We start from the raw sequence: 14,178 nt of genomic DNA, 5'->3' as shown, positions 1-14,178 counted from the left end.
AGATCTTGGGAACAGGTATCTTCTGGGTGGACGTAAACCATTACCCTTCTGGCAGGGTGCAAGCAAAAGTAGACACTAATTGTCACCACATTGCCTCCCTGGATCCGGTGAAATAGCAGTTCTCTGGATGTGTGAAGCTAAGACCTCAGACTCCTACGTTATTTCTTGTCACTTCTGCGTAGGGAGCACTGCTGGCAGTGAGCACAGAGGACAGCTGCTTCCTTGGCTTCTAAAGGAGAGGAGGATGTGCAACTCGGCATATACCCAGCAGAGTTTTAAATCTCTCTTGCTGCTTTGGCTGCTCTTGGTTGGGTCTTTCTTTTATTGCAAGGGAGAAGAGAGATGTGGGATTTGTTTAGTAAGCAAAGCAAGAAGGTCTTAGGCTACTTTGTGTGCTAACAGTAAAGGTGATTTGTGGTTTCTTGATTGTTACGAACAGAAAATGTTATTAAATAAAAAGATTCTTTGCTTGATGCACAGATAATAAATACAGCCATTTATGATAAAGATAACAGAATATATATTGGTGCTAACGAGATGCAAACTTCTGCCCATAATTAGCTGTTTTGGTGCCATTAAAATGAACACGACTCTATTGCTGATTTCTCTCCTCTGATTCTGCAGAGCACTGAGTTTTCACATTTCTGGTTTGGGGATTTGGTGTCCTTTGGCATCTAGTGAACACCATCACACTGAGTCTAAATAAATAGCTTTCCATGAATCCTCAGTGTTTTACCAAAAAGAACTGTGTGGGAAAGCCTGTGTTTAATTTCATTCTTTTAATCAATGTCCTGGTCTGAATTGCCTGTTACTGTGTAGCTGTGGACCGTTATTTACTCCACAGTAAATCTCTTTCTTTTCCTCTGACAAAACAACAGGTATTGCATTCCTGCTGCGGAGGAGAACAAACTTGATGATGTGGTACATACCCTGCTGCAAGCCAATGGCACTCCAGGGCTGGAAATGCTTGAAAGTAATGTAATGGTAGGTTAACACTGGGAGAGATACTCCCATTTGAGAACCCAAGGATAATCAGAAGGCTGGTTGTTTGGGGGATTTATTTTGGTTTTGTCTTACACTACAACGATGCAGAGGCTGTTCTTAAAATCTGGCTACTTTCTACTTGCAGTTGTTTACCCACATGGCATTTTTCTAACAAGGCTCACATGTTAAAATAAAAATAAATGTGACAGTGCAATAAATGTCCATTTTTTAATACTGTCCATAATGTATTTAACCTCACAAAGGGAGTGTTCTGTAATCAATTATTCTGCCATGATTGACATTTTATGATGCCAGCATGGATATGAGAAGCCTAATACATCAAACAATTTAAAAATATTTTTTGCTCCCTTGTTTATTTTGTATATAGCAATTTCCATTTAGTGCATTTAAGTATAAATTTGGGAGCCCACAACAAAAAGCCTCCCTCAGCTATCCATGTTAACATCTCTAACAGAAGTGTAGTAGCAAGGTGGACTCAATGCCAAGTCTGAGAAGATCTAGATGGAAAACCAAGTGGCCTGCATTACTTTCTGTAGTAGTAGGTAGTATTGTTTTGAGGCTTTGTTAGAGATGCTTTAGCAAGTGAAAGTTTAAACTGTTGGTTTCAAAAGAGCTACTTCTGTAATTCTCACTCCAAACACTAAGCTGCAGCATGTGTAGAAGGGAAGAGAGAAAGCGAACAGAGCTGAGCTGTTAGCAGAGCACAGCTTTTCTGCACAAGTAACGTGCAGTACCCAGCAAGGAAGGGGATCTAACTGTAAAAGAAAGTTCTGATTTATTTTTTTTTAATCTTGCTTTTATGTCTTTCTAGATCTCCCCAGAAATCTTGTGTAAGGAGGGGATCAGGGTGCACCGTACTGTACAGCAGAGCGGGCAGTTTGTTGTCTGTTTTCCTGGATCCTTTGTGTCTAAAGTGTGTTGTGGCTATAGTGTTTCTGAAACAGTGCACTTTGCTACCACCCAGTGGACAAGTATGGGTTTTAAAACAGCCAAGGTAAGTTGAGAAAAGGAGTTAAAATGGATTCACGTCCCTGCCATCTAAAACGACAACAAACCAGACATTCCAGGATTGATAGCATTGTGAGACTAGTACAGCTACATATATTTTTGTGGACTATTAAATAAAAAAAAGGAAAAGGTTCTGCAAGGCATAAGGTGATCCAGTGTTTTCAGAAGAGCAACTGAGTTAATAATTGACAGCTATAAACCTCTGTATATTTGAACAATTCAGAAGATTGTTATGCCTGCAGACCAGTTTGTGAGGAAGCTTTTCAGAATCCCTTCAGAGCTAATGATAATATATTGTATTATGCTTACTAATTTTTTTTTAAGTGGTGTTTTCTAGAACCATTAGAATCTCAGGTGCAAATATCTGAATAACTGTGCTTGTTAGCTCCTGTGGTAGGCAGAGTCAGTTAATACAGCTGTATTACTTGTCTTTCTCTGCCCCTTCATTCAGGAAAAGCTGTTGATCAGGGCAATTTCAGTTTTTTTTTTTCAATTTCAGTGACTTGAAAATCCTTAGGTTTGTTGACCAGCCCATCCGATACTAAGATGTATATAAAAATATCTTCCTGTTCCCTTTTCACACAACTAACAGAGGCAGGTTGCCTGCAGAAACAAACAGATGAATTGTCCAGTCATCATGATTTTGGCTACATTTCTGTGTTCTTGGACAAAGAATATATATCACTAATTGTGTTCCCAACCTCCTCAAATACACTATGGGTTACAGATGCTATTTTGGTAGTGTTTTATAGCTAAGCCACTAGTAAATCATCATTTACAGCCTCAGACCAAGTGGTTAGTAAGTAATTAAATGTAATATGTCCACAATTAGGTCTTGGTTCTTTAGGGTTAATGGAATTCTTCCAGCCTGGTTATACTAACAGTATATTAACTTAGTTTGAAATAAAAGGTTATTTTATTACAGATTTATTTTGGGGAAAGGTGGGAATTGTATATTGTATGTAGGTAAAGGAATGAAAATCCTAAGCTAACCTTTTCTGTCTGAAGGTACATAATTATATTAACTCCATATGCTGTATTTATTGCTCTACTGAACACTTGTTTGATATTGTGAAAATGCCACTCCTGTAAGAGACAGAAATCACTATGCAGCAATTAAAAAGCTCTTCTTGGTGCCTCAAATTCTGAAGAACAGTTTCTTTTGATTAATTTTTAAGAGCTTTTCACTGGGTAAATATAAGCTGACTGAAAATCCAGCAGATTCCAATCTATTATAACCTACCTTGGAAACTGAAGTCACAGCTCTCACAAACTTTACAAGAACCACAGTATATGTGTTTATATCAAAATAACTCTGGAAACACCTATTGCATTGTTCTTTTCCTTCTTCTTTTTTCCTTCCTCCTCTTCTTTCCTCAAACTATCCTATGTTCTTCACTCCCCTAAATTTTGGAAATTCTTCCTTGGTTCCTTCACTTTGACAAGGCACTTTGCCATTTTCAAAGGCTGGCCGGGACTGTGCTTTTCAGAGGTTGAGAGACGTTCTGTGTAATGAGCAAGATTCCCCTTTTGGACTGTTAATGAACTCTCTGACAAACAACTGTACCTTCCTGTCTGTCCATTCGCAACAGCAATACTGACAGTTTTCAGCTGTTTGATACATTAACTTTGTTTTCATTCTGTGATACTGTGACCTGATCTTTTTATAGCAACTCTCTTTATATTACTAAATGATGTTGTTTCATTTCTGTATTGAATGACTGCTCAATCTCCTTTAATATATGGAAAAATGAAATTCTGCATCTGAAATTGCATTGATTTCAGTTCATAAGGAGTTGGGATAATTGCTGGAATAAAAGAGTTTGTATAAAGCCTGTGTAAAGGGACAGACAGGTTTCACCTAAACCATACATGGAATCAGGTTGCTGGCTTTTAAAAAAAACCCCTGAGAGTTCTTGAAATTTTAAACTTAAGGATGAGGAGAAGGTTTACAGTTGTGGTGGAAGAGTTTGTTTTTTGAATGGCAACGGGGTAACTTCATATCCTCAAATAAGGCATTGGGCAAAGTCAGTAAAACTCATTTAGGAAACAGGAAAACAGAATATTGAAGTAAATGAATGCACTCTAGTCTAGAGGTTTGGAAATAAGGAGCAATGTCTGGTTTTAAAGGAGGGCTTTGGTGGTATAGGGCCTACTAGAAACTTGGTGGAAAGAAGAGACTCGGCCACTACCGTTAATACGAGAGGAAGAAGTACATAGGAAAGTTGGAGTTCGTCATCCAGTTGGAGCAGCACTGCTGCACACAGAAGAGAGCTTACGGTCAAATAAGCCAGGTTTAACCCTGTTGTCAGTGACAGAATCTCTGTGCACTGATCTTTTTGTCTTAAATAGGAAAAGCATGGTATTAGCACCGTGCTCCTGACTGCCCAGCCAAGATGCTGGCAGGGGCTTTATATGTATCCCCCCCCACCAAGTTTTAGTTTGGGTGAGGAATGTGCTTTTAAAACGCCACACAGTTACCACTCCTTGGTTCCTATCACAGAGCTGACTTAGCCTGAGCAGACCAGGTTGTTTTCAGATGAAACCAAATGGGAAGAGGCCCTCCAGAAGTGCACCTGATGTCCTCCAAACACTGGTGGTGGCATGGCCCCAGAACCTGGCTGGAGTGCTCTGAAGTAAAGCCATTGGCTTTACACACACACGTCCGGTGGGTGTTTGGATCCTCGGCATCAACTGTATCGCTCTGCACATGTGCTGCTCCTGCTTCGCCGTCCTGGATGGTGTGTAGACAGAGCCTGTGTCATACTAAAGGAGGTGAGAGAAGCTGCGAGGACAGGATACACGATGATGAGAGAAAATGCTGGCATCATCCCCCTAGCTAGGATAGTGGGATGACAGAACCAAAATGGCTTCAGGGAGCAGCTGGTCAGGAAACCCGCACAAGAACTGTCGTCTCACTTCTCAGTAATGGTGGAGCCCAGTTCGAAACATTGTTATGAAGGAGCTGCACTGTGATGGTGAGCAGAGATTAAGAACCTTGAAAGAGCAGTAAAAAGCAAAATATCCACTACTGTGGTGTTTCATTTCAAAAGACAGCCTCGCATAAAAACAAGAAAGCTTGTTAAATTGAGAATGCAGAAAGAAGGGTTAAGTGTTTGCGTGCAGCATAGAAATTGTTTAAAGATGCCATGTTAGAGGCTCACAACACATGCACACTGCCTAGCAAAAGAAAAATTTCAAAAGGCAAACCCCCACTAAACTTGGCATGGCTAAACACCAGGAGAAAGGAGTGTTTGAAATGAGACCAAAAAATCCCTTTTGTGGCCAGAAGAAGAAAATGCAAATAAAACAACCACTCTAGCAAGACGCATGTAAACACACACAAATGCAGACCAGAAAGAGATTTTGAAGAACAACTTCCTAAAGGCCAAAAGAAAAAATGAATGTAGAAAAGAATGAGATGAGGGCAATCAACTTGGCTTTTGTAGTGAGGTCATGGCCCCCAGGCCTTGAAACTTTTGGAAGGATGTACAGACGAGAGTTGCAGTTGATGGAGTCTGTGAGCATTTCTGGAAGACTTTTGGCAAGGATCCTCAGAAAAGGCTCTTAAAGAAATTAAGCTGCCATGGGTTGAGAGGAGAGGTTCATGCACTGAAAAATAACTGATTTAAAGAGAAGCAGAGGATGGGAACACATGGTCAGTTTTTATCATGGAGGGAGGTCTCTTTCTGCACTCCTCAGGAATTTGTACTAAGACCAGTACAGTTCAACGTATCCGTAAATAGTCTAGAAAGGAAAGTGAATAGCAAAACTAAGCCTTTATACTGAGGCTGTTTATGGTAATGACAGCAAAAATTAAAGCTATGAGGTGTTACAGAAAGTTTTCATGATACTGAGTGATCTGAGTAAGAAAATGAGTTGATAAATTTTAAATGATTTGGGAGTAAAATATAATCCTAATTTGACAGACACAGTGATGCGCTCTGAATGAGCTCTTGCTCCTGAGAAAAGAGGTCTTTGCATTCCTATGGAGCTGCCAGCCAAGTGCTCTGGAGAGATTTAAATCTTGGGTGTAGACCTTGGATGTTAGGAATTGCAAGGAGAGAATAGAGAACAAAGCAGAAGCATCACTATGGCACTGTGTACACTCTTGCTATGGCCATGGCTTGAATACTTGAGCAATTCTGAATCTCTTAATTGCAACAGGAATATAGAGGAACTAGAAAAAGCACTGTGGAGACTGATGATCAGAGGTATGAATTAGCTTCTGTATTAAATATAAGAGGACTACTCAGCCTGGAAAATTGATAACTGAGACACGTATACGATAGTAAGACCAGATCACAAGTGGCAGGGCGATGAAAATTGTGATATGAATATTAGTGCTCTTTCATAACATTGAAAAATATGTCATTAAAAGAAATGATTAGGCAGCAGGTCAAAAGCACACACAGTGCTGTATCTGTATATTTCAGTACTGTATGAAAAAGGTGAATCAGAAATTCATATAAATGCACAGATCCAGTGAGTTGTGCTGAACACAGCACAGACCCGTCTCAGGCTCAGGAGATCCCTGAGCAGCCAGCCAGCAGGAGCGTACCTTGCTTTTTTTTCCTCCAGCACTGTGGCCTTTTATCCTGGCTGCGTGTGTTGTTTTGGTCTGGGCTTTTGGTCTGGCTTGGAGTAGCTGTTCATATGCAGCCTCGGACAATACATTATGCAAATCTAGCATGCCACAAAACTTATCATACCACTCCTAAAAGTGCAGCAGTTCTGACCCCAGGGAGGCTCTGGCAGAACCTTCTGAAGAACGCTTTTCTTACCTGTGACTCTCTTTTGAATGCTTCTTTGGTCACCAAAGGTTACTAATCCATTTTATGAGATGTATATTAGTTATCACTTCAATGCATGCAATCTGTGCTATTAAAAATTATTAATTTTATGATATATTGGTTCTGATAAAAGAAATACCAAGAGCATGTAATAAGGGCTATAAAACAGAGTGAAAAAAAATTTAAGGTTAAAGATAACTTCATTTTTGTGATAAGTAGGTATTTGCAGGGCTTAACTCCTAACTGAAGTGGCACCTTCACATTATGCTCCAGTGTTGGCATCAGTTGAAACTTCTCAGACATTGTATAAAACAAAACGTACCTCTTTAGACACTGGGAAAACTTTAGACTTTTCCCAACTGCAGAGTAAATCAAGGAATTTTCCTACATAAGAGCTATCAAAAGGGTTAAAGCTACCAAAATCTCTCAGTTTGTATTGACAGGAATGAAAGATGCAGCTTTAAAAGCTTACACAACAGGGAGGTGGGAACTGGTAACAGGCAAAACTAAGCAGAACTGAAAGCCTCTTTTGCCTGTTGTCTCTTTTCCCTGATATCTGCCTGTTTTGCTGGTTGTTGTCTTTAATTCTTAAGCACCAATTGTATCTTTGGTGCTGTAAAAGATGCAAAATCATAGCAGTCCTGGGCTTCAAGCCAGTCAGAAGACTAGATCTTAATGGATGGCTGAGAGTGCAAATAGTGTGAGTGACTGGGTTACTCCTCTTGGCCTCCACAGGAAAAGAATTCTTAGGGAGGGAATTCTGAGGTGTTTGTTGGTTCCTCCGCTTCAGTGAACTGCATGCTAACCTATGTCTGGGCATCCTTCTTCTTTTAATTTTTCTCATTTTCTTCACATTTATCCTATTCTTGTTTTTTCCACTGATGAAGTTTAATTTTCTTTTTTGAAAAAAGTGTATACCTGAAATGTGGTGACACCAGAATACTTGCATTTGGGTTCACTCTCTTTGTATATGCAGACTTTTCTCTGCATTAAATTTCACAGTAAAGCATATTAGAAGATAGCATACAGTTTGATTTCTTATCGATCAACGTGGCATTGGTTCACCTAAAGCACGTGCAGAAAATCTTCTTAGTCCTTTCAACAGAAAGACCCAATTCAGCAAAGCACTTGAGAACCTGGCTTTCCACTGAAAAGATCAATTATAAGTTTATTTCAGTATGAAGTTAGGTGCTGGATGTAAGTTAGGAACATAAATACTTCAATTTGGACTATAGAAAGCTCGTACTTTTGGTTGTTCTAAAAGGCTGCTTTTTGCTACATTGAATTCATTCTGGATAACTTCTTATTTTCAAATTTGCTCAAGAACTAATTCGGCAATTTCTGTCCCAGGAAATGAAGAGACGACGTATAGCCAAACCATTTTCTATGGAAAAGTTGCTCTATCAGATTGCAACAGCAGAAGCAAAAAAGGAAAACGGACCGACTCTGAGTACGATATCATCACTTCTTGGAGAGCTCAGGTAACGAATTGGGGGCCTGTCATACCTATTTTGTTTTCATTGACAGACTCCAGAGGTGGATGACGTAAGTAACCCTTTCAGACGCGTGTCTTTCACCCGCTTAACCAAGCAAAAGCCCAGCAAACATACTTGAAGACAGCCACATGTGGAAGAAGCAGTTTCCTTGGCTGTATCTGATGTGAGAGTGCCCGTGGTTAGGATGTCTTACTCTAAGAATTCCCTACTTTGGGCACCATCAAAGAATTAAAACTAGTTTGCCTTGGGCTTTTATTTTGTTGATTCTTGGTGCAGAGAGTCAAGATTTCCTGATGTGTTAGGTGAGCTACGTGGTGCCAAGTGGTTAAATACTTTTCTTCAGTTTTTCAGCCTCTTGGCATCAGTAGCCACTGTCAATCCATGCCTGTAATGGGTTTTGCACCAGGAACCCTTGTCTTCAGCATCAAGATTGTTGCACTACAGCTGTAGAAGGTGCTTTGCATAGTGGAAAGTTGTCTTGATTTAAACCACTGAGCTTGTGCATGGGTGCTAATGCATCTTGCTTTAGAACTTGAACGTTTTAAAGAAAAAAACCTCCACACTCCTTTTTCTCCCCAGTATTAGGGAAACATGTTTAGGGTTTCTCTTAAGATAGGTAAAAAAAAAAAAAAAAAAAGAAAATATAATGTTGCCTGGCTTCCTGTGTAATGATCTTTTCTTTTGTTCCCTACCATGTAGTTGCTACCTATCTTTCAAGTTTGTGACAACTGGTACTCGAGATGTCAAGAAAGTTTTGATGAATGGAATCTACAAACTGTATTTAACTAACTAGCATGTTCATTTGGAAAATTTCCAGTGACATAATGAAGGGGAAAACAGCCCATGTGTTGTTTTAGTGTTCAGAAAGAAATACAAAGAGGTGTGCTGACTGCTTTACCTGCAGCTGGTTCCCCTGTGGGAATAATCACTTCCAAGTGCTTTTTTTTTTTCCTTGAAGAGGAAAAGTCTGCAAATGCGAAACGTGAAACAGAAATGTTGGTGCTTGCTGTTAGACCATCACATCGACCTCTATCAGAGTGGTTCTCAAACTTGTTCTTATGCTTAGGTTGGAATTCTCTGGAGGATATCGGTCCTTCCTGTGGCTGCTTATGTAAAACAAAATCCCAAACAGCAAAACCTGAAAAAAACCAACCAAAGTGGAACACTATGCCATATTTTTTTCCCTTTGTTTTGTGTTGCTTGTTTGTTCTGTGTATTTTGCTGCCGCCTCTCCTGATCTGCCTTGGTTGCTCAGTTTGCCCATGCCATTTGCTTAGCTTGGCTCTTCACCCCTCTTCAGCTGTGTCTGGTGGTGAGCTTTTTTATTCTTCCCTTCCATCTGCTCAGCTCACTCCACACTTGCTGTCTTCCACTCAGCTCCAACCCGACCTGCTTTCCTAATGCTGTATAGTTCAGCATAGGGAAGTACTGTCCACCTTGCACACACCGTGGGTGAAGGGTGGCCGGAGGGCTTGGTCTTTATTCTTAATTGACATCTCCTTCTTTTTCCCCTGGGTGTACAGCAAGATCTTCGTCTTTTGGCACAATCACTTGCCCTGCACCCCCTTTCCTGCCTGAAGCACCTCATGGCAGCAGGTCCTTGGTTCATCTCTGCCTCCTGATGAAGGTGGCTATGTTACTGCTGACAGCAACGGCTCCTCTTCCTCAAGGTGGCTTTTGGCAACTTCAGGAATGACAGTCGTGTTAGCCACACCTCCCGACTCTCCACATGGCCCCGAGCAACCATCGACCTCCAGGAAGTACTCGGCAGTCCCCAGTTCTCTGTGGAGCAGTTTGAGAACCACTGGCTTGATACAGTGGTCGCTGTTAGAATCCGGAGAGGATAGCTTTTGCATTTAGGCAGCGTTTCTGCGGTGCTGGCTGTCTCTCACCATGCGTAGGCAATGGCACCAACCTCCAACAACACTCAGGGCTTTGCTGTGTGGAGCTAAGGTTTCAGTGATGATTGTGGTAAAAGGGTGATTGTACATGGCTTTGTGGTGGTACGAGGCGATGCCGATCTCTAATTGCATAAAACATTCACAGGGACACGGAGCTGAGGCAGCGGCGGCAGCTTTACGAGGCAGGTCTCCATTCTTCAGCGCGCTATGGCAGCCACGACAGCAGCAGCACGGGGATGGATGGAAAGAAAAAGCCTCGAAAGTGGTTGCAGTTAGAAACGTCAGAGAGGAGATGTCAGATTTGTCAGCACCTGTGCTATCTTTCCATGGTGAGTAAAATCCTTTGCCACTGCTGGGGTACTGTCCCCCGGGTTCTAGCCTACTGTAACGGACTAGAAGTATTCGAGGGGCAGCACATGACTACAGAGTCATCTCACACCCTCCACACAGGACGCAGAGATGTCGATTCGGTTTGTGTCAGAACATTTATTGCCTTGGGCAGCGGTGACAAGACAACAGTTGGTGTCAAGCTACCTTCCCTCCCGCTCTGAGGAAGGGATAAACTAGTCACTCAGCTGCTCTCAGACACCCATGAGCATGTCTGCATTGCACTAGGAGGGGTAGAAAAGATACCTGCAGGTTGCCAGTAGTAGTAAGTCATGGAAAAACAGTTCTTGGGATGAGCTAGCAACTCAAATACGTGCCCCGAGTCTCAGGCATGCAGCTACAACCCGTGCTGCGACAATTTCCCCGCAAGCCAAATTGCAGGGTAGATGTATCCTATCTGTCAAGCTAAGCTGCTGTTTGCCAACCTGTCTGTTCAAAAATACAAGTCATGCCATAAACTTTCTCTCTTTTTAGAAGTAATTACCTACTGGCTTTTGAAGGTGTGCTAACCACTGTGGTGACACTGTCAGGTTTTTGGCTGTGTGCAGAACACCCAGAAATACATCAATTTCGTTAAAGATACTAAAAGCCCCTCCCACCACCTTACGTACCAAGATCAGATATTTAACTAAACATAATACAGTGCGTGTGAGTCTGTGTTCGGTCCTTTTTTCTGTCATCTTTTGGGTTTTTTTGGTTATAAATGTTAGGTTTTTGATGGAAATACATTGTAACCGTTAAATGATCAGATGTAGCTGTTTCCCTCCCTCTCCCTATGATAGAACATGCTCAGTTTATACATGTCCGCAGACCGCTGCTTAAGCAGCACTAGTTTGAAGTAACTCCAAAATGAGTTTATTTTAAAAACCAACCAACGGAAACCTCTTAATTCTGGTCCATTTGCTCTGGAACAAGTGTAATTGAGGGAGGGATTTTTCCTTGTCACTCTTAACAGTGGTAAGGGACAAAAAGTCAACTTGGTTGTCAGATTCCAAGCTGAAATGTGTAGGCTTGGCAGGTAGCCAGCCAAGCAAATGTGACCTCTGCTGAATGAGATGGTAGCTGAGGAATCCTGTGGCTAAGCTTCTGATTTTATCCTTATTCAAGACAGCATTTAAAGTAACAGGAAACGGCTGCCTTCAAGAAAGCTTTAGGCTACATATTAGATACCAATAAAGCTTTATGCATGTATCATTATTTGGATTTGGCCTGCATTACTGTTGGTGGGTTTTTTTAAAAATCGCATGTATTTGCCAACATTAGCATTCAAAAAGGGATATGTACTTTCTTCTTACACATTCTGAATAATTTCACAATGTGTAATGCTTCTTGTTTATGCCTCCTTCTACTAACTTGTAGTAAAATACAGGTTTAATTCAGACAATAATTCAATACTGTGTGCATAACACGGCTACAGTTTGGAGCTTACTGCACTTCTTCCCCCTCCCCCCCTGCATTTTTATATAGGTTGTACAGGAGAATGAAAACGTTGTCTTCTGCTTGGAGTGTGCCCTGCGGCATGTGGAAAAACAGAAGTCTTGTCGGGGACTGAAAATGATGTACCGTTACGATGAGGTCTGTATGATATAGCTTTGTGATGCTGGTGAGCTTTGATACCGAAAACTTGGGAGTAGACTTAACTCTGCCTTTGTCCTACCAAGACCTCAGGAGACTGCTTGGGGGTTTTTTTGGTGTGGGAAGAAAGTGCTTTATTATGATCTAAGTAAAAGAAAGAGTGGGAAACATGATTACAAAGATGAAACCTGAAGCATGAACTGCATGAATATGCATTACAGAACAGAGAAGCCATTTAATGCTTTGGGATGCTGTAGAACAGGAGGCTGTGCTTTGACTGGATAATTTATGGTAACTTCTGTAACTTTAGGATAACCTCTCTGTTGATAACTGAAAGTTCACACTGACTTGGCCTGAACCTTCTTTTAAAGCAAACTCGTAGAGTACTTGTAGATGAGACGTCAAGCAATGGCTTCAAGCAAATGTGATGATGAATCATCACAGAACTCAAGTTGGTGATTTAGGACAGTGCCTGGGTTCTGGGCTAATGCTACGGTGCAGGACAGTCAGGCAGTGGCTCTTTACCTGCCCAGTTAGTGCCACTTCTCCCTTGTGAGTGAGGGGACGGGTGGGGAATAGAGGGGGGGAGCATTTTACTGTTAGCCCAAACTGGGTAGTGAAGCAGTGGGAAAAATTACTAAACCAGCTCTTAAAGATCAGTGTTGGGACAAGTAGCCTTTTGAGACGAGCTTCTCAGCAGTTTCTGATGCATGCACATAGAGGTTCGGGGAAAAACCCAAAGGGGTCAAGTAGGTCTGAGGAAAATCATGCCCTTGCGGCTTCATTTTTAATTGTTCTGGTATCAGGTACTGTAGGTATGAACAAGCACAACCTATGAAGCCAGGACAACAATGAAATTGCCTTTGTAATGTGATAAATACTGAAAAGTTTCAGGAAGTTATTCAGAAATTTTAATGTATTTCTCTTATTCCTGCGATTACTCGGTCCTATGTTTTCACAGATTCTATTGAATTCTATTGAGGTTTTCAAAGCCACTCTTTCCAGCAGAATCCCTTACCATAATTACTTTGCTAGGTTTTATAATGACAAAGAGATATTTTAGGCTGTGCTGGGAAAGGCAAGAAAACCTCTCCTCCAGCACTGGATGATGATGATGATTATTATTTTTTTCAAACGTAAAAAAACTCTCACAAAATTTCTACACTTCTGAAAGATACTAACTGCATGCCTGGCTATTATTACAGCATTTTTTTTTTTGAGGGCTGTGAATGGGGACAGAGATAACCTGCATGTCAAATGCCACTTGTTAAACCTATTTACCTGTTAGGTAGACTTAATTAAGAAGCTGTTCCAACTTTGCACAAAAATAACTTCTCAACATTCTCACTAGGATGAGACAGACAGTTCAGAAAAATCTTCCCCCGCCCAAACTTCAGCAAACCCCTGAATGCAGTGGAATTAGGAGTGGCAGTGTAGCCAAGACACTTTGATGTGCAGTTCAAGGACTCCTGTTTCTTGCTGATCACAGTGCCACGGACCTGTAGCCCTTTTTCTGCGTGGCAGCAAGCCGGCATTCTTTATGCACAGGCTCAGAGCACCTGGACACCCAGAGATCCTAAAAAGCATTAAACAAAAGTAGCATCCTGTAACCAGTGACAACAATGTCACAAGGAAAAAGTGGAATCTTTTTCTTAAATTTTAAAGAACTGTTTCGTAAATAGTAAATTACATGCAGTGTTACTATGGATTTAATTTTATGCCATTTATAACTTGTTCAGCAGTGGGTTTTAAATTGTATCTGAAGAACATTTCTGACCTTAGGGAAGTAACTTTGCAGCCCAGCTGTTCTATTCTTGCTTAGTGGTCAGAGCTCAGACATTTCTAGTTCTGCTGATTACTGTCTTTTCATTTGGGGGGGGGGAGCTTCGGTGAGGGCACTACTACACAGTAATTTTTATACAACTCCTGGCTGTGAATAAGGAGTATATGAACCAAGTTTCTGCACAGTTTCCAAATATATAGATTGTTTTCCCTCTGTTGAGTTAAAAAGGC

At 41.1% G+C, this 14,178-nt stretch overlaps 1 protein-coding gene across 7 annotated transcripts in view; it reads left to right on the top strand.

Annotated features, from left to right (window-relative positions):
* JARID2 (jumonji and AT-rich interaction domain containing 2) overlaps window positions 1-14,178 on the top strand; it is a 225,289-nt gene that overhangs the window by 209,100 nt on the left and 2,011 nt on the right. For 6 of the 7 annotated variants that reach the window (XM_074828927.1, XM_074828896.1, XM_074828936.1 and 3 more), the window contains 5 exons: window positions 879-984; window positions 1,817-1,999; window positions 8,157-8,287; window positions 10,349-10,532; window positions 12,058-12,165. In XM_074828927.1, the coding sequence (XP_074685028.1) occupies window positions 879-984; window positions 1,817-1,999; window positions 8,157-8,287; window positions 10,349-10,532; window positions 12,058-12,165 (712 nt within the window). Of the gene's footprint in view, window positions 1-878; window positions 985-1,816; window positions 2,000-8,156; window positions 10,533-12,057; window positions 12,167-14,178 lie in introns of those variants that run through there. The other variant, XR_012623778.1, reaches the window with a different exon arrangement.

Source organism: Strix aluco, chromosome 1 (genome assembly GCF_031877795.1).
Source record: "Strix aluco isolate bStrAlu1 chromosome 1, bStrAlu1.hap1, whole genome shotgun sequence".
NCBI lineage: Eukaryota > Metazoa > Chordata > Aves > Strigiformes > Strigidae > Strix > Strix aluco.
This window is presented reverse-complemented; position numbering and strand designations above follow the sequence as displayed.